Here is a 19,116-nt window from a genome sequence, read left to right on the forward strand (position 1 = left end):
GAAGGTCAGGAGTGACTGGTTTGGATCCTAGGAAAATGGTAGCATTGAAGGGTTAGGGAGATCATGTAGTCCTGGTTTGAAGAGGCAGGAGAGGGTAGAAGAGACGAGTCTGAAATAATGGCAGGTATCCAGGTGAAAACAAAATTCTGGGCGTTGAGGGGATAGGCTGGCTGATGCAGGATTCAGAACGCTGTATGAGTGGCAGGCCGTTTGGACCACAAAAGTACATCTAGAACCCGAAAGACAGTTGCAGATGTAAAAGGAATGAAGCAACGGATGTTAGAGCAACGGATGACTTCCGGAGGTTCTCAACTTGGACAGGTTGAGAAGAAAGATAGCTCAAGACGGGACATTGCCATGAGCACTTCATTAATTCAGGGGTGTGTTCTGAGCATCGAGATCAAGGACAGTAGCCATATTTCAAGGAGCAGAAGGGTGAACTAAGTGGAAGGAAAACCGGGGCCAGACATAGAGCCTGGGAGCTGTGCCGCCTAGCAAGAGCTTCTGACAGTCTTGCCCAAACAGTGACCAGCAGTCACGTACAGGGCCTGCAGAGCACTCAAAGCATGGTTTATGTGACCGAGGAGCTAAGGTTCTGCTAGTTTTACTACTGAATTTAATAGCCACATGTGGTCAGTGACTGCTTGCTGTGTTGGATAGTACAGTGGTAGATGTTTTGTGTTTGGGCAGAAAGAGTCGACTGGCACAGAGAAAGGCTTCTTGGGAAAGAAAGAAGTATGTGAGGATGGAGGTCAATTAGGACAAAAGCGAGGCGCTCTGCTCCTGGTGGCCACTGTCTTCCCCCAGGGGCATGGCTGGTGTGAGCAAGGGTGGAAACCAACAGGCCAGAATAGCAGAGTGAAATTTGAAGTGCTGCGTGGTGCCAAGTTCATTCTTCTGCTTACTGCAGAAGCCACTGTATGTGACTCGAGCCTGAACTAGGGATGGGGATGGGGTCAAGAAGCGGCATTGGTAATCTCGGAGCAAAGCATTTTGATCTCTTTTCCCTCTTAATTTCTGAGACTGAATCACAGTTTGATGTGTTAGGGTCTTTTCTACCCCTCCTTGTTACCTTTGTTGGGATGAGACATAACATGTGATTGGGTCCCAAGTTACCTGGTTGGTGGAACTGCCCTGTAGTGTTGGGCAGCCTTGTCTTAGGCCCGCCCAATCTAGTACTTTCTCACGGTACTGGTTGCATATCCCCCCGCTTTAATATTAGGGGAAAGTTGAAAAAAAAAAAAAGGCAAAATTTGTTCCTTTTCATCTCTTGGATTGTGAGGCTTTAAAACACACAGAGTTCCCTTTACTCTTTCGCCTTCTCACTCCCTTGTCCTGTTAGAGACTGGAATCAACCTGATTCAGACCAGTGAAGCCTAAGGCTGTCCAGCATCCACGGCATCATTCCCTAGTCTAAAAGGAACATCAGACCAAATGGATTCTCTGGCTTACATTTTTTTGTTTGTTTGTTTTATTTTGCTATTATCAAGGAACCAAGAACTTTGACTAAATGAGCTGGTATCTGATCCTGAATTTTTAGTTACCAGAGATAGCAGGATTAGAACTCCTATGTACTAATTCAGGGTGAACAGATAACCACATTCATCTATTGACCTTCTGCCGTTCTTAGGGACTTGTGGGTTCTAGGATTTAATCAGGCAGGAAAATGCTTCCATTTCTCTCCTTATTCCTTCCCTAAATGGAACAAACCCCTCACTGACGAGGCTGTTTTGAGGGACTAGATTCTGATACGACCTTTCTTTCCCAGGACAGGAGTGGGCTGCAGGAACTGGTGGATAGATGCTACAGCAGAGTCCGGCGGTGTTTAGAATCTGTGTAGAATGTTTCCAAAAGCCTAAGAAGTGAGCGTTCACAGATTTGAGCCCCCACGTCTGTCAGGGATGCCGCAGTGAATAAGACAGTTCCGATCCCAGGCCTCGTGGGGCTTGGAGACTAGTGTAGTGTTTCTCAGTGGTGGACTGTGGTCATTCAAACCAAGATGATTCTGGGATGTACGGAACAGTCCTACTTATTGCTGTCCCCTAACCAATAAATACGTGTAGGGTCTTCTAGTTACTGTGACCATTAAAACCTGCCCCACACATTCCAAGGGGAGAGAACAGGCAATAATAGCACGTGTATTGAGAACCACTGGTTTAATGGGAAGTGCAGTTTTTTTTTTGAAGATTTTATTTATTTGACAGAGAGATCACAAGTAGGCGGAGAGGCAGGCAGAGAGAGAGGAAGGGAAGCAGACTCCCCGCTGAGCAGAGAGCCCCATGTAGGTCTCCATCCCAGGACCCTTGGGATCATGACCTGAGCTGAAGGCAGAGGCTTTAACTCACTGAGCCACCCAGGCACCCCAGGAAGTGCAGTTCTTTTTTTTTTTTTTTTAAGATTTTATTTATTTATTTGACAGACAGAGATCATAAGCAGGCAGACAGGCAGAGAGAGGGAGAGGAGGAAGCAGGCTCCCTGCAGAGCAGAGAGCTCGATGCGGGACTCGATGCGGGACTCGATCCCAGGACCCTGAGATCATGACCTGAGCCGAAGGCAGCGGCTTAACCCACTGAGCCACCCAGGCGCCCCAGGAAGTGCAGTTCTTAAAGTTCGATCTAATTCAACCCTTTAATATAACTATTATTTTTAGTTATTTCCTCCCAGGATCATTTTGTATACATATGTTTTCTGTTTGGATAGTGTACGTGAAGTGGCAAGTATTCTTGGGACCGTTATTGGTCATCAGCTTCCGGGTAGAGCAGGAGAAAACCTCTGCCCAGAGGGCAAGGCGCCTGAGCAATGCACTTGGACTATGGGCACAGTCTATCTGCAGATACACTTGATCTTTAAGATGGAAGAATAGATCTTTACATTGAAGTCCTGAGGCCATTTTGAAACAGACTACAAAATGTAGGAAGAAGCTTGTTTGTGAACTTGAGAGTTGGAGACCAGGAAGGTCTGTCCCCAAGTTCCTGTTAACGCTGTGGTCGGATGGCTTTGGTTTCTCTCTGTATCCCCTCTTAAAGGTGTGCTTCAAGTGGAAAATTGAGATAAAGTCAGTGGTTTGAGTACTTTTAATTATTTAATTATTTATTTTTTATTATTTTTTAAAAAGATTTTGTTTGATAGAGATCACAAGTAGACAGGCAGAGAGAGAGGCGGAAGCAGGCTCCTCTCCGAGGAGAGAGCCTGAAGAGGGGCTCCATGTGGGGCCTGATCCCTGTGACCTGAGCTGAAGGCAGAGGCCTCAGCCCACCGAGCCACCCAGGCGCCCCTGCTGTTGTTATTGTTGTTGTTAAGATTTTTATTTATTTCACGGAGACACAGCGAGAGAGGGAACACAAGCAGGGGGAGTGGGAGAGGTAGAAGGAGGTCTCTTGCTGATCAGGGAGCCTGATGTGGGGCTTGATTCCAGGACCCTGGGATCATGAGCTGAAGGCAGACACTTAATGACTAAGCCACCCACAGGCCCCAGTACTTAACTACTCTTAACCAGGACTGCATTTGGTTATGGGCAGCAGCTTAACTGTTGCTTAAATAAATATGGGACTGACTTGTCTCCTGTAATAACAAGTCCAGGTTAGAGCAACTGTGGCCTGGTGTAGCTGGGTTTCTGTGATTCTCTTGGCCCTCTCTTGAGGTTGAAATCGGTAACTTTCACCCTCACATCCATGTTCAAGGCAAGAAAGCAAGTTGGTTTTCCCAGAAGCCTTCCAGCAGACTGCTCCCTGTATCTCACTGGCCAGAGCCGGATTCCATAATCCCCTCTGACTGCAAGGGAGGCTGGAGAAACGGCAGGCAATCTTGATTGGCCTTCCTTGGGGCTGGGCATGCCGGCCGCCTTAACAGGATTGGGTTCTTTTTGAAAAGGGGAGGTGGGCTTTGATGGGACAGTCCCCGAGATGGGTTAGTACCGAGCACCTACAGCAAGGAGCATTAGAAGGTAGGATTGAATGGGTGTAGGATATTGACCCTGATTTACCATTCATAATACTGTGTTGTTTTTTTTTTTAAGATTTTTATTTATTTGTCAGAGAGTGTGCACACATGCATAAGCAGAGGGAGCCGCACAGGGAGGAGCAGGCTCCCTGCCTAGCAGGGGATCTGAAGCGAGCCTCTGTCCCAGGACCCTGGGATCATGAACTAAGCTAACCAGCTGAGCCCCCCAGGCGCCCTGTAGTGAATGCGTTTACAGAAGATGTTCCAGCCACCCTCTTCAGCTCCTGTCAACCCTGATTACAAGCCAGCTGTGTGCCTTGCTTCGCCGTGTCACTTGTGTGTTTCTCAACCCGGGGAATAAATACCTTTGCAAAGGAGATACTTTCTTCTTTCTCAAAACGTTGTCCTTCCAGCTGGCCCGTTGGGATGTTTTTTGTTCCTTTGTTGGTCTTTGCACCACCTGACTGACTCTTCCTGCCCTCTCTGAATGCCACCGGCATCAGCTCTGCCTTTCAGGTGCATGTCACGTGTATCAGCTAGTCCGGAATCTCAGGGTTTCCTGCGGTGCTCTGCTAACCTCTCCTTTTTCTCTTTCTCCTCTGTGTCCTCTCCGGCTCTTGCTTCCTCCTCCTCGTGCTGCTGCAGAGCATCTCTACAGCCAAATTGAATGAACCCGCCTGCTCTTTAGCAAGCTGCAGCTCATGCTGCATGGTCTGGGGGACCGATGAGCAGGGCTCCCTGGTGTCCGATAAGCCGAGCCTACCGCTGGCATCACTGACCTGGAACCCAGCAGAAAGCTGATTGTTCTTTTTAAAGTCATTTTGCCCTAAACGAAACAGAACAGCAACAACGAAAATTAAGATTTTATTCATTTATTTGAGAGAGGGAGAAGCAGACTCCTTGCTCAGCACAGAGCCCAATGCAGGATTCCATCCCAGGACCTTGAGATCGTGACCTGAGCAGAAAGCAGATGCTTAACCCACTGAGCCTCCCAGGTGCCCCACAAATTACTTTTTAATTGGGGCAGCGAGAGTATCGTTGGCTTCCTAACTGTGCTGCCGAGGGAGAACAGTTGGTGCTGCATTTCCGTTCCTTTTCAAGAGATAATGGGTGATAAAGGGAGGGGCTTGAGAGATCATAGTGAGGAACCAGAGAGAGCGTTCTGGTTTCCACCCTGACTTGCTGCCTTTGAACCTGAACATTGGCTGTAGGCGGTATTCCCCCTGCGTGGATGTTTTCTGACAATAAAAGAACCAATTGGGCAAGATGTCGTGACATCTGCAGGCCCAGAGATTGGGACCTTCTGACTGGGTGGGAAAAAGGGAAAGGAGAGGAGGGGATGGGGTGAGGGATTTGCGCCCCTAGAGCGGTCTGAGTGGTTCGCTTGCTGAGCAGATTCGAGTCTCCTTGCTGTTCACGCCACAGGTTTTCTTCCTTTTTCCTTCTTGCTCCTTTTTCCTGGTTTTATGTTTAATTGTAAGTAACTGTCACAGGCTAGTTTTGCAGTTAAAGTTTTGCTTGTATGTTCAGTAGTAGTATTGGCTCTCTGGCCTTTAGTGATTCTGTGACAGGCTGGTATGGGGTCTTTCATTTATCCCACCAATTGTACCTTCCCTTGTTGGAGGAAGCCTGTAGTGCGTGAGGTTCCTCTTGTACTGAGCTTGTTTTTACCGGTAGAAACATGCCCATCTTGTTCTTCGTGCTCACGCCCAGTGAGCCATGTCAAGCAGGCACTGTCCTGTGGGCAGAGCCCAGAAAGAAGGGATGGCTGATGCTTAAGGCTGCCTCCTCCAGTGACTGAAAACTGAAAGCCTTGGTTGAGTGTGTGAATGAGGAAATGACTGATAAGGTCTCCCGCCTCTTCCCCCCCAGAGGAATAGCAACGTCTGTAACCGCAGCTCGCCACATCAGGCCCGCAGAAGCGAGCGGTGCCTTAGCTGCACCGGTGGCTGAGCGGGCAGCTGCTGTGTTAGTCCGCGGCCGCCCGCAGCAGGAGTGATTCTCGGTGGGAAGACCGGGATGTTCACTGCTAGTTCGGGTAACATCTCTCCCTTACCCCCATTAGATAAGCTGAAATGCACCAAAGAGGAGCACCTGTGCACACAGAGGATGCTGGACCAGACTCTGCTGGACCTGAATGAGATGTAGAGCACCTATCCCGCCTGCCGCTGCTCCTCCCTCTGCCCCGACCCCGCCTGAGGCCGGCCTGCCTGAAGCCGGCCTTGCAACTGAGGGCTGATCTTTAACTGGAAGGCTGCTTTCTCCTCTTGCCGCCTCTCCCACCCCAACCCCTGTCTTTTTCGCCAAACTGTCTCTGCCTCTCCCTAGAGATTCCAGCTGGGCTTGAGGCCGAGCACCTTTGGGAACAATGTTGGAGGGAATGTGAGCACAATGCAAAGTGTCTTTAAAAGCATGTTGTGATGCACACATTTTGTAATTCCTTTGTTGCTGTTGTTGATGTGGCGACCATGTCAAACATTCCAGATTACCCACGGTTCTGGAGCAGTGGTCTTCTCCCTTCCTCACACGTGGCAAGTCACTTTTCAGACCAGTGCATACTGCCCTCCGCAGAGCGGGCCTGCCTGGCTGAGAGCCGGAGCCCGGAGCGAGCCCCACTCTGGGAAGCTTCATTGCTTTGTCCAATGTACCAGCCAAATTAGAAAGATGATTCCAGGAGGCGTGGCCAAAAAAGTGTGGCTCAGGGTTTCGCTTTAAGGTATCTTTGAGCAACTTTATTAATTTTTTTTTTTTCCATCAGAAGTGACCAAACAAATTAAGATGGTGAGACCTCTCTCTGAGACCAAATCCCGGGCCTGTCTTGGCCCTAACTGCCCCCAGAATGGATCAGGCTCCCCTTATGTTGAGGTGACCGCTTACTTGCTCTCCTGCCTCCTTGAAGGAAAAAAAGAAAATGACCGGCTTGTCCCTGATTCAGCCACATGAGACCAACTCATCTCCTCACCCTTCGCGGGGTCCAAAGCTGCTGTCTCTAGAAGTGCCATCGCGTGCTCTGTATCCGTCAGTGCTGGAGAAATCTTGAATAGCTTATGTACAAAACTGTTTTTAAATTTTTATATTATTTGAAACTGTGCTTCTGTAGGGTTGGGGCACAGCGGCCGCGTGCCGGCCTTTTCACGTCTCTTTCCCTCCCCAGTTCCCTGTCGGGTGAGGTTTCTGGGAGGCCTGTGGGCCGCGCCGCGATGGGAGAGCGGAAACCCGCAGTGCGACTGTTTTGATACTGAAAATTGACGTGTCTTTTTGAAATAAAGAACCAGTCCCTCTAGGCCTCATCAGTTGTACTTTCTCCCCAGGGGCTGCGGAGTCTGAAAGATCGGGTCTGTGGGTGCGGGGCGCGGGCCGCGGCGGCGGGGCGCGCTGTGGAAGCCGAGCCAGGCCGGGCGCCTGGTGCTCCTCCTGCGGCTTCTCCGTCGGGGGGACCGATGCGCGGCCCCGGGCTCCGGGCCACGCGCAGCGGCGCTGCCCTCGCGAGCGCCTTCAGGCCGAGCCGCGCGCCCCTTCCGCGTGGGGCCCACGCCCGGGAGCCTCGGACTCGGGCTCCGGAAGTGACCGGCTCCGACGACGGGCCGTGCCCTGCCCCGGCCTGCCCCGGGCCCCGGGCGGGGCCTCCGCCGGCTGCGGGCGGGGGATGCGGGGCGGCCGCCTGGGACTTGCCCCGGCCTGAGGCGGGGCGCGAGTCCCGCATCCTCGTCCCCACGACGCGGCCTCCTCGCCCGAGTCCCGCTGCACGCCGGCGCCGGGGACACGCCGCTCGGACGTCGCGGCGGCACGATGGCCGGCGGGGAGCCGAGCGCGGGGCGGGCAGCGGGAGCCGCAGAGCTGCGGGAGCGAGCGCCCGTCTGGGCTCCCCGCCGCCCGCGAGTCCGAGCCCGCGCTCGCCCCGCGCCAGGTCTCCGCGCGCGGCCCCGCGCTCGCTCCCGCCGTTCCCGCCCGGCGGAGGCCCCGCCCCCGTGACGTCGCGCCCAACGATTGGCCGCGGCCGCAGCGGAGCGGGAACTGGAGACGGGGCGGTCGCCATGACGGCCTTCGGGGCCCCGCGTCCGGGGTGCGGCCGGCCGTGTGGCGGGGGGTCCGCGGCCCGCGTGCTGCTGCTGCTTCCGTGCCTGCTGGGGGCCCGGGCCGGCAAGCTCAACGTGCCGCAAGTGTTGCTCCCCTTTGGCCGGGAGCCGGGCCGCGTGCCTTTCCTGCTGGAGGCGCAGCGCGGCTGCTACACCTGGTGAGGGCGGCTCCCGGGCGGCGCGGCCCTCGGCCCAGCGACGGTCGCGGCCAGGTTCGGAGCCCACGGGCCGCCTCGTCGGGGCGCCGCCGCGGCGCGCTTGGCCGTTGGCTTGCAGGGGCTCTGCGGCGGCGCCCGCCGGGGCGCGAGGGGGTCCCCGCACGGCCGGAGGCGCTGCCCCGGGGGCGGAGCGTGGGTGGGAGCGCGGCCCCCTCGCGGACGGGCGGACGGGCGGACGGGCGGACGGGCGGGGCCTCGTGCAGCCGCCTTTCGCCAGGAGCGAGGCGAGGCGAGGCGGCGACGCGGCGGGGCGGGCGGACGCGCTTCGGCGGGAGGAGGCGGGCCTGGGGGTGCGGCGGGCCGTGCTGCGCGTGACGCACGGTCTCCCCATCCGACGCCAAAAGTTCCACGTTTTAATTGTTTTAAAAGATTTTATTTGTGGGCGCCTGGGGGACTCCGTGGGTTAAGCCTCTGCTTTCGGCTCAGGTCATGATCTCAGGGTCCTGGGATCGAGACCCGCGTCGGGGCTTTAAAAAAAATATTTTATTTATTTGAAAGAGCAAGAGCAGGAGGGAAAGGAAGCAGCAGACCCCCCACTGAGCAGGGAGCCCAATATGGGATTTGATCCCAGGACCTGGAATCATGACCCGAATCAAAGGCAGAAGCTAAACGGATTGAGCCACCCAGGCGCCCTGGTACAAACCTGTTTTAAAAATCGAGGGAGCAATGGAATGCGTGTGTCACATTGCACAAGTGATCACTGGGGAAAGGTTTTTATGAGTCTCACTGAGATCTCTCTCTCTTAAGCATGTTTTCTACTTTAAAGAGTGTCATTTGAATATACCAGGTAGTGTGTAATATGGAAAAACGAAGAATCTGTGTTCCTCTGAAAGTTAATTTTAACCTACATTCTTAGTTCAGACTCTTAAGTATTTTATTTTGGCAGGCATTCCTCCCATCATGATGCAGTAACTGTCGAGCCTTTATATGAAAATGGCACCTTATGTTCCCAAAAAGCTGTGCTTATTGCTGAATCTACCCAACCGATACGCCTCAGCAGTATTATTCTTGCTCGAGAGATAGGTATGTTGAGAGAAAACACATTGTGAAGTCGTTCACCTAGAGTAGAATAGTCTGGTATCTTTTATACATGGTCAATACAAACGGTGTTGGCTTCACATGATAAGCAGTAGAAAAGAAAGCAGTCTGCACAATAACCCTAAATGTGACATCCTATTTTGTAAAAACAAATATAAATAAATAAATAAATAAGATACAACTGTGAGGTGCAGAAAAGAAATGTAAATTCTCAGACCCTATCTCAGTTCTGCTGAACTAGAATCTCAGAAGTGGTCCCAGGGAACAAAGCGCTCCAGTGATTCTCATGTGTTACTGAAGTCCGGGAAGCGTGGCACCAGCCTTTTTTAGGTTAGAGCAGCTGGAGAAATGCTATTTGTATCCAAAATCAAAGCAAGGCTTTTTCTATCCCAGTTTCTGGCACCTCATTGCTACATTGATAGGCCAGAAATACCTGTATTGTTTAAAAATATTTTGATAAATGATACAACTCTATTATGTTATTAAAGAGAACTTCAAGTTGTTTGGTATACCGTATTTTATACGATTGATGATGCCATCTAGTATAAAGCAGTTTTTTTTAATGTACTACTAAGAAAAACAGCCAAGTAAACTATGCTTTGCTTTACTTAGAATTTCTGCTTTATGCCTATAGAAGAACTAAGACTTAATTAGATGGTTATTTTTATGTTTCACTCTCATGCCTAATAAAAAGGGAAATACAAATAAAATAAACTTGTTAAAGTATTTCTCAAACTACCTTAGTGTTTCTTTCTCAGATGAAACCTTTTTTTCACTAGGAATCATCAGTGTCTGTGTTTATCCCCACAATATCTTCCTCTATGCCAGCAAGGCTGTTACGGATGTAGTATTTCTTTTCTTTTCTTTTAAGATTTTATTTATTTATTGGACAGACAGAGATCACAAGCAGGCAGAGAGAGAGGAGGAAGCTGTCTCCCTGCTGAGCAGAGAGCCCGATGCAGGACTCGATCCCAGGACCCTGAGATCATGACCTGAGCTGAAGGCAGCGGCTTAACCCACTGAGCCACCCAGGCGTCCCCGGATGTAGTATTTCTTTTTTTTTTTTTTTTTTCCGGATGTAGTATTTCTTAAAAGGATTACTTAAAAATGAAAACACGTAAAAGCTGTGACACCTAGCTGGCTCAGTTGGAAGAGTGCGCAACTTTTTTTTTTTTTTTTTTAAAGATTTTATTTTTCAGTAATCTCTATACCCAGAGTGAGGCTCACACTCACTACCCTGAGGTCAAGAGTCGTGTTCTCCACAGAATAGGCCATCCAGTCACCCCAACTGTTGATTTCAGGGTTGTGAGTTTGAGCCCCACAATAAGTGTAGAGATTACTTAAGTAAATAAAAGTTTAAATAAAACTTTAAAAACCTAAAAGCTATCCTACTGGGCTCTTAAGTTTAGCTTTGCAATTATATGGAACTATTGTGTGGGTTTTTTTTTTTTGGTAGTTATGGAAAAGTACCTGGCACACCTCAGTTACTACCCTTCCCACCCCATCTCCTTAACCATTTGATTCCCAGGGGATTAAAGAGTGTGCCACTATTGATAGGCCTCGATTTTCTTCTTACAGCTGATACCTATTCTACAAGTTTTGATGCTGGTCCTTTTTTTTTTTTTTTTAAAGATTTTATTTATATATTTGACAGAGAGATATCACAAGTAGGCAGAGAGGCAGGCAGAGAGTGAGAGAGAGGAGGAAGCAGGCTCCCTGCTGAGCAGAGAGCCCGATGCGGGACTCGATCCCAGGACCCTGAGATCATGACCTGAGCCGAAGGCAGAGGCTTTAACCCCCTGAGACACCCAGGCACCCCCACATAAGTGATTTTTTAATGTAATTACTTTTAACTACAGGAATTCATTCTGATATCAAAAGATACGTTTACACAGTTGCTAGAAAAAATGTCAAATCTGACCTCAGCTTAATTTCATCTGACTTATAAATACTCCAGAGTTAAATATCTTTTAAATCCACTTTCCCAGTTTTGCTAGACTCAGGAGTAAAAGCCAGTTTCAGTGTCCTAGCAGGTCTCTTCCCACCTGAGTGGAAAAGAGAGGACATCGTGGAAGGGACACATATGCCTAAGAGCGAATGTTCATTCATCTGACAAATATTTAATGAAAGGCTTACTAACTGTAAGATGTCTGTAAAGATAGATTTAAGCACTCCATTGGTGTCTAGGTGCTTAGAATTTTATGATGTTTTTGTCAACACTAGTGAAGCATTTTAGTGGCTGTGATGGAGATGTTGGGTAGAGGGGACCTACTGAAGTGGGCTTGTTTTATTTGGTGGGAGTGCTAGATTTGTTGTGATCTTTGTTTTGCTTTGACTAGGTGCTACTTCATTTGGTAAAGCCTTCAAAGAATATAAAGGGTATAGAGTGGAAAGTAAGCCTCTAACCTCATTTCTGCAAGAGGTAGCCACTTCTCTGTATCCTTCAGAGGTAATCTGAATATATGAATGTGTCCCTTTTCTAGTTGGAAGTCTGGATTTTTAGCCTTGGGCAAAGGACAAATGGTGGAGTTCAGAGACGAAGGCATGATTGTAGCTCACATGAAGGATGAGGAAAAGGTTTGGAAAACTGAAAGATTCTGGTGTGGGATGAGAGAGATACAGGGTGAGCAGTGCTTAGTGTGCTGTGCTCGGCATGTGCTTGATGTCCCGTAAATTCTTACAGGGTGCTTAGTTGCTACTGGGGGTTATAATTGTATAAACAAGAGGAGATGATTTGGAAGCTAGGATAAATACGAGAATCAGGGAAGGCAGGAAATCTTTGCCATTTCTGCTCCTGGCTCTGCATCCCCTTGACTCTTGCAATTCTGGTTTCATTCATTCTCTTATTTTCCTGTTCTTCCGTCTTCATCGTCCTGGATCAACTCTCGTCCTGTTGGTTTCATTCATTTTTTCCCCTTTATTGCCTTGCTCCTGTGTGGACCTGAAGTAATATGGATGGGTAGATAAGAATATTCGTTATATTATTTATTTCTTTTCCATTGTATTATTTCATGAAGTTATTCATTTTTATCTTTTAAAAGATAAGTTGGGCACCTGGGTTGCTCAGTTGTTTAAGTGCCTGACTCTTGATTTTGGCTCAGGTCAGGTCATGATCTCGGGATTGTGAGATCGAGCCCCATGTCAGGCTCTGCACTGTGGGCGTGGAGCCTGCTTAAGATTTTCTCTCTCTCCTTCTGCCCTTCCCCTTACCTCTCCTTGTTAAAAACTAACAACAACAACCGAAACCTGCTTAAAAATTGAAAAAGAACAAAAGGTAAGTTGAAGGTATAATATTTCTGTTAGTCACTCTAAATTTACCTGTAGTTCATCCGAGGTAATTTTTTTCCCCTTATAGTCAATGGCCGTGTGTTGAAAAGCGTATTGCTGCTGAAGTAGTCGGATGGGTAGTCATGGCGTGCACAAGGCTTTTCATAATTTTTATGTAAGGTTACAGCTACTTCCGTCCAACAGTTGCCCGGCATGTTTCTCCACAGAAGAAAAGTATTTAATTTCCCATTTAAGTACTGTTAGATTATCCAGGCCTAATTATCTCGTGTTCTGTCTAAGGTCACCCTTCCTTCCTTTGTCACCCTTGGAACACATCCTTAATAATGTGTTTCACCAGCAAATCCCAAAGGATTTCATCTTCTCTTGGTTCTTGATGATAGGTCCCATATTTTGGTCTTCATTTCTTTCTTTCTTTTTATTTTATTTTATTTTATTTATTTGACAGTGAGAGAGAGAGAGCACAAGCAGGGTGAGCAGGAGGCAAAGGGAGAAAGAAGCTCCCTGCTGAGCAGGGAGCCCCATGTGGGACTCTATCTGAGGACCCTGGGACCATGACCTGAGCTGAAGGCAGGTGCTTAACCCACGGAGCCACCCAGGCGCCCCAGTCTTCATTTCTTTTAACTTCATATTCTGTTCAATGAAATATTAAGTAAAAGATTAATCAAGTACATTAAAAATTTTTTTCTTTTAAAATAATTTTAAATTTACAGAAGCGATACAAAGATAGTACAAAGAGTTCCTGTATACTCTGCACCCAGTTTTCTTTCTTTTTTCTTTTAAAGGGTTTTATTTATTTATGAGAGAGAGGGAGAGAGAACAAGCAGTTTGAGGGAGAAGCAGACTCCCTGCTTAGCGGGGAGCTCGGATGTGGGGCTCAATCCCAGGACCTGACGAATGGCAGACGCTTAGCAGGCTGAACCACCCAGGTCCCCACCCCGGCCCCAGTTCTCTTTAATGTTCTACTAATGTCCTTTTTCTGATCTAGGATTTAATTCAAGACACTGTAAGGGCCTATTTAGTGAGAGCAGCTCCATCCGTTTAAACAGTGATTTTGTTGTTTGTGCAGTAAAACTTCAACTGATCCCGGCCCCAGGGGACTTACTTAAAAGTAAGTCTGGGAAACCAGTCCCAGGTCACAAAGCCCAAATACAAGGGCGGGTCAGGCCAGGTGGAGACATCTAATCAGTAGGGTGAGCACACTGTCTTCCTAGCTACCAAGGAGTGTGGCCCGCCTTTTGGGCACCTTTTAAGCACCAATTCTGATCAAGGTGATAGGCTAGTTCAAATATCTACTATAGGGTAAATTGTAATTCAGTTGGTCACTTGTGTGTGACCTAGCATGACTGTGCAGCTTTCTCTGTGTGTTGCAATCTCATTGGCCACCTGTGTGTGTGGCCAGGCTCAACCACATGGCCCTTGCCCTTTAAAAGTTAGTGGGGGGGGCGCCTGGGTGGCTCAGTGGGTTAAAGCCTCTGCCTTCGGCTCAGGTCATGATCTCGGGGTCCTGGGATCGAGCCCCGCATCGGGCTCTCTGCTGGGTGGAGAGCCTGCTTTCCCCTCTCTCTCTGCCTGCCTCTCTGCCTACTTCTGATCTGTCTGTCAAGTAAATAAATAAAATCTTAAAAAACATATTAAAAAAAAAAAAGTTAGTGGGTAAGGCAAGGAAGAGTTGCCCTCACTGTAAGAGGCGGCCCTGACCAGTCGGTTTGATTCTCGATGCTTGGCACGAAATAAAGCTTTGCTTGACCTTCGCTTTGTATCAGTCTCGCTCCTTTGATTATGGACCCATGGACACCACATTACTAAACTACATTGTCCTGTTTCCTTTATCTCCTGTGACCTATGGCAGTTTCTGAGTTTCTCTTTGCTTTTCGTGCCCTTGACATTTTTAGAGTATTGGTCAGGTTTTTTTTTTTGTTTGTTTGTTTTGGTTTTTTTTTTTTAAGGGATTATTTATTTATGGGGCCCCTGGGTGGCTTAGTCCTTAAGCATCTGCATTTGGCTCAGGTCATGATCCTGGGGTCCTGGGATGGAGCCCCACATCAGGCTCCCTGCCCAGCGGGAAGCATGCTTCTCCCTCTCCCACTCCCTCTGCTTGTTTTTCCTCTCTCACTGTCTCTCTCTCTCAAATAAATAAATAAAATCTTAAAAAAAAAGAGAGAGAGAGAGAGAAACCAAGATATGCTGCTAGTGTGCTTGTTGCTACAGTAATGTCACTGTTCCTAGGCCATCTAAGCAGACAGCCCTAGGAAGTATATGTATATATACTAACCATATATATACACATACCTGTATTTTTTAATATACAGTGTATTATTTGCCCCAGGGGTATAGGTCTGTGAATCATCAGTCTTACACATTCCTTAGCCATCACCATAGCACACACCGTCCCCAAAGTCCATAGCCCAGCCACCCCACCTTCTCCCTCCACCCAGCAACCCTCAGTTTGTTTTGTGAGATTAAGTTTCTTATGGGTTGTCTCCATTCTGATCCCATCTTGTTTCATTTTTTTCCTCCACAGCCCCCTGCCCTGCCTCTCTAATTCCTCATATCAGGGAGATTGTGTGATAGTGGTCTTTCTCTGACTGACTGACTTCACTCAGCATAATACCCTTTAGTTCCATCCATGTCCTTGCAAATGGCAAGACTTTGTTTTTTGATGGCTGCATAGTATTCCATTATATGTATATGCCTACATCTTCTTTATCCATTTTTTAAAAAGATTATATTATATTTATTTAATTGACAGAGAGAGAGAGGAAACACAGGCAGGGGGAGTGGGAGAGGGAGAAGCAGGATCCCCGCTGAGCAGGAGCCTGATGACGGAACACAATCTCAGGACCCTGGGATCATGACCTGAGCCGAAGGCAGAGACTTTAACCCACTGAGCCACCCAGGCGCCCCATCCTTGGCCTTTTTTGAGGGGCACTTGCCTATAATATCTAATTAACATTTCCTTTGATTTAAGAATTCCATAAAAGCAGATCCACAGCTAGGGACAGAGTTCACCACTGCTGTCCACTGGTAATTTGGGGTATTGTAGTGGTAGTTACTTTGCTTTTGTTTCTTGTACATGAAGCTGAAAGTAAAAAATACAGTTATAACAGCAGAATGAGACAGCTATGTAGGCAATCCTCTAACACATGGCAGATACAAGAGGTGGAGATATTGTTAAAAGATAGTACAAAACTGGGCACCTGGGTGGCTCAGTGGGTTAAGCCGCTGCCTTCGGCTCGGGTCATGATCTCAGGGTCCTGGGATCGAGCCCCGCATCGGGCTCTCTGCTCAGCAGGGGGCCTGCTTCCCTTCCTCTCTCTCTGCCTGCCTCTCTGCCTGCTTGTGATCTCTCTCTGTCAAATAAATAAATAAAATCTTAAAAAAAAAAGATAGTACAAAACAATTTTTATTTCATCCTCATTTCATTCTGTACTGTTTATTTTTATGTTTCTGAAGTTCACTGTGGTTATATTGACCAAAACTCTGGCTGGTCTAATACATTGTTCCCAGGCTTTTTAACCTCAGAGATAAAAATTTATTGGCATGACTGGCATATGGTTGTCACCCTTTTGCTTTCTGAGACAAATACATTTAAAAAAATCTAATGCCAGGGACGCCTGGGTGGCTTAGTGGGTTAAAGCCTCTGCCTTCCGCTCGGGTCATGATCTCAGGGTCCTGGGATGGAGGCCAGCATTCGGGCTCTCTGCTCAGCGGGGAGCCTGCTTCCTTCTCTCTCTCTCTCTGCCTGCCTCTCTGCCTACTGTGATCTCTGTCTGTCAAATAAATAAATAAAATCTTAAAAAAAAAATCTAATGCCATAATTTCATAAAGGAAAAAACTTCAATACTTCAAAGCTCAGGATATAATAAAGTGTATTTGTTTATTTTTTTTTAAGATTTTATTTATTTGACACAGAGAGATCACAAGTAGGCAGAGAGGCAGGCAGCAGAGAGAGGAGGAAGCAGGCTCCCTGCTGAGCAGAGAACCCAATGCGAGGCTCGATCCCAGGACCCTGAGATCATGACCTAAACCGAAGGCAGAGGCTTAACCCACTGAGCCACTCAGGTGCCCCTGTTATTATTTTTTTTTAGATTTCATTTTTAAGTAATCTCTGTACCCCACGTGGTGCTCAAACTCAATCCCAAGATCAAGAGTTGCACGTCCGACTGACTGAGCCCGCCGGGCGCCCCTGAGTTATATTCCTTCAAAGTGAAGACATTTAATTTTATTACTCTTCTGTTAAGATTCTTACCTTTCATTTTTCCATGGATGAATGAAAATACCATTATAGGTCAGGGTTTGAGAACGACTGGTCTGTTGTTGCTTGTAAACAGACACTTCGGTGTTTTGTCACTATGCTCCTTGCCTCCACAGGTTGAAAGCAACTGCGAAAACCTTGTTTATGATAAAGAATAAGGGTTTGTGTGTTTGAGATATTTAATAGATTCATGACCTGTTAAACTAAATTCTAAGTTTTTGGGTTCATCATAGTGACGGACCATGAACTGCGCTGTGATGTTAAGGTTGACGTGATAGACAGAATTGAAATTATATCTCGAACCCGGGAGCTCTATGTAGATGATTCACCACTGGAGCTGATGGTGAGAGCATTGGATGCTGAAGGTAGGGGACTTCAGATGACTCAACAAAATTACCTCAAATAAAGTAATACTCCTTGTGTTTAGTACTTGGAAAAAAGCAACTCCAGAGATAAAAGTAGATGAGAAATCGTATTTATTTATTTATTTAAAAATATTTTATTTATTTACTTGACAGAGAGAGAAATCACAAGCAGGCAGAGAGGCAGACAGAGGGGGGGAAGCAGGCTCCCCGCTGAGCAGAGAGCCCGATGCGGGACTCGATCCCAGGACCCTGAGATCATGACCTGAGTTGAAGGCAGAGGAGGGCCAAGCCAGTGAGCCATCCAGGCACCCCAGTATTTATTTTTTTATATGAGGTTCATGTACACAAGGAACTGATAATTATGAGTATGGTTCAATGTATTAGCTACATACTTTGATAAAACTTTTCTGCTTATATTTAATTATTGGTTATCTCAGATGTTTTCTTAAATATCTGGATTCAGTCACTGAGCTTCTGCTGATGAACCCTAGATCAGCATCATTAAGAACATTTGTTTGCGATTGATTACTAGCTCTGTTTTGATCAGTCCACTTTTTGTAGGCCGGGGGAATTATGTGTAAACCTATGAAAAGTTTTATGATTTTCTTTTTTTTTTTCTTTTAAGATTTTTATTTATTTGACAGAGAGATAGCGAGAGGGGGAACACTAGCAGCGGGTGGGAGAGGGAGAATCAGGCTTCCCGTCGAGCAGGGAGCCCAGTGTGCATCTGGATCCCAATGTGGGGCTTAATCCCAGGACCTTGGGATCATGACCTGAGCCGAAGGCAGCGGCTTAACCCACTGAGCCACCCAGGCACCCCTAAAACATTTAAATTTGCCTCTGCCTTCGGCTCAGGTCATGATTTCAGGGTCCTGGGATCAAGCCCCACATCGGGCTCTCTGCTCACTGGGGAGCCTGCTTCTCCCTCTCTCTCTGCCTGCTTCTCTGCCTACTTGTGATCTCTGTCTGTCAAATAAATAAAAATTAAAAATCTAAAAAAAATTTAAATTTATTGCCACTTTCTTTGTAAACTATTGTAAATAATATTTTTTTAAATTTCAAAATAAATATTAGAAGTATTCTGGAATCTAGTTTTTATAAAAATTTATGTTGAAGGGACCAGGATTTAGGGTTGCCTATCATCCCTGAAGTGGACTGTGTGGTGGCCTTTATGAGGAAGGAGTTAAAGAGCCAGAAGTTAATCAGCTTGAGTCTTTTCTGCGTTCAGAAAGTTTGTGTAGCAACAGTAGTTTTATTGTTTGTGTAGGGATCTTCCTGGTGTATGTGTTTTAAATTCACTAATGGTAGTGCTTCTATTTGTTAATGAAGGAGGCCTAAATATAATTTTCTAGTTAGGTTTCTCTTTCTAGGTAAAGATCCATGAATATTTTTGAATATGTGATTCTGTCCTGTCTGCTTTTGGCTTGCTTTATAGGAAATACTTTTAGTAGTTTGGCAGGGATGATGTTTGAGTGGAGCATCGCCCAGGATAACGGATCAGCAAGAGAAGAATTGTCTAGCAAAATTAGGTAACGTTGAAACCAACATAAAGCATCTCATTTTGAAGGAGACATCTGCCTTTGGGTGACACTCTGAACAGCAGCTGTCTGTATGGGCTTTGATGATCCTGCTGTCTGGACTGTTTTGGAACAGATAAATTTACCAGGAGGAAATGTCTTCGATAGAATGACATATGGTGTGGGTGCAGGTACTTTTATGATTGGTTAATGTGAACCACTCCAGAGGAATTCATGAGCTCAGGACTGTACAATTGTTTGAGCCAGGTGCATCCTCTGGCAGGTTAGTTACTCGTGCTCTCTGCACATGCTGGGGGACAGTGAGTGGGTGACAGTATGAAATTTGGTCTTAGTACTAAGAAATAGCTCTCAGACAGTCCCAAGTTTTAGTCCCATAATAGCTTTAGCCAGAAGCACATT

The 19,116-nt window shown here is 47.2% G+C and overlaps 2 protein-coding genes across 15 annotated transcripts in view; both read left to right on the plus strand.

The window, feature by feature from the left end:
- TPM3 (tropomyosin 3) overlaps positions 1-7,222 on the plus strand; it is a 29,666-nt gene extending 22,444 nt beyond the window's left edge. For all 6 annotated transcript variants that reach the window (XM_045086880.1, XM_045086882.1, XM_045086878.1 and 3 more), the window contains one exon: positions 6,005-7,222. In XM_045086880.1, the coding sequence (XP_044942815.1) occupies positions 6,005-6,087 (83 nt within the window). In that variant the 3' untranslated portion in view covers positions 6,088-7,222. The remainder of the gene's footprint in view (positions 1-6,004) is intronic.
- Positions 7,223-7,315: 93 nt separating this feature from the next.
- NUP210L (nucleoporin 210 like) overlaps positions 7,316-19,116 on the plus strand; it is an 87,632-nt gene continuing 75,831 nt past the window's right edge. For 7 of the 9 annotated variants that reach the window (XR_006608594.1, XR_006608595.1, XM_045086866.1 and 4 more), the window contains exons 1-4: positions 7,316-8,173; positions 9,120-9,256; positions 17,048-17,179; positions 18,615-18,708. Coding sequence is in view for 5 of the 9 variants with exons in the window: in XM_045086866.1 (XP_044942801.1) it covers positions 7,380-8,173; positions 9,120-9,256; positions 17,048-17,179; positions 18,615-18,708 (1,157 nt within the window). In the remaining 4 variants the exon portion in view is untranslated. Of the gene's footprint in view, positions 8,174-9,119; positions 9,257-17,047; positions 17,180-18,614; positions 18,709-19,116 lie in introns of those variants that run through there. The other 2 variants (XM_045086872.1, XM_045086873.1) reach the window with 2 other exon arrangements.

This window comes from Mustela putorius, unplaced genomic scaffold, assembly GCF_011764305.1.
Source record: "Mustela putorius furo isolate JIRA1106 unplaced genomic scaffold, ASM1176430v1.1 tig00000997_pilon_pilon_pilon, whole genome shotgun sequence".
In the NCBI taxonomy this organism is placed as follows: Eukaryota; Metazoa; Chordata; class Mammalia; order Carnivora; family Mustelidae; genus Mustela; species Mustela putorius.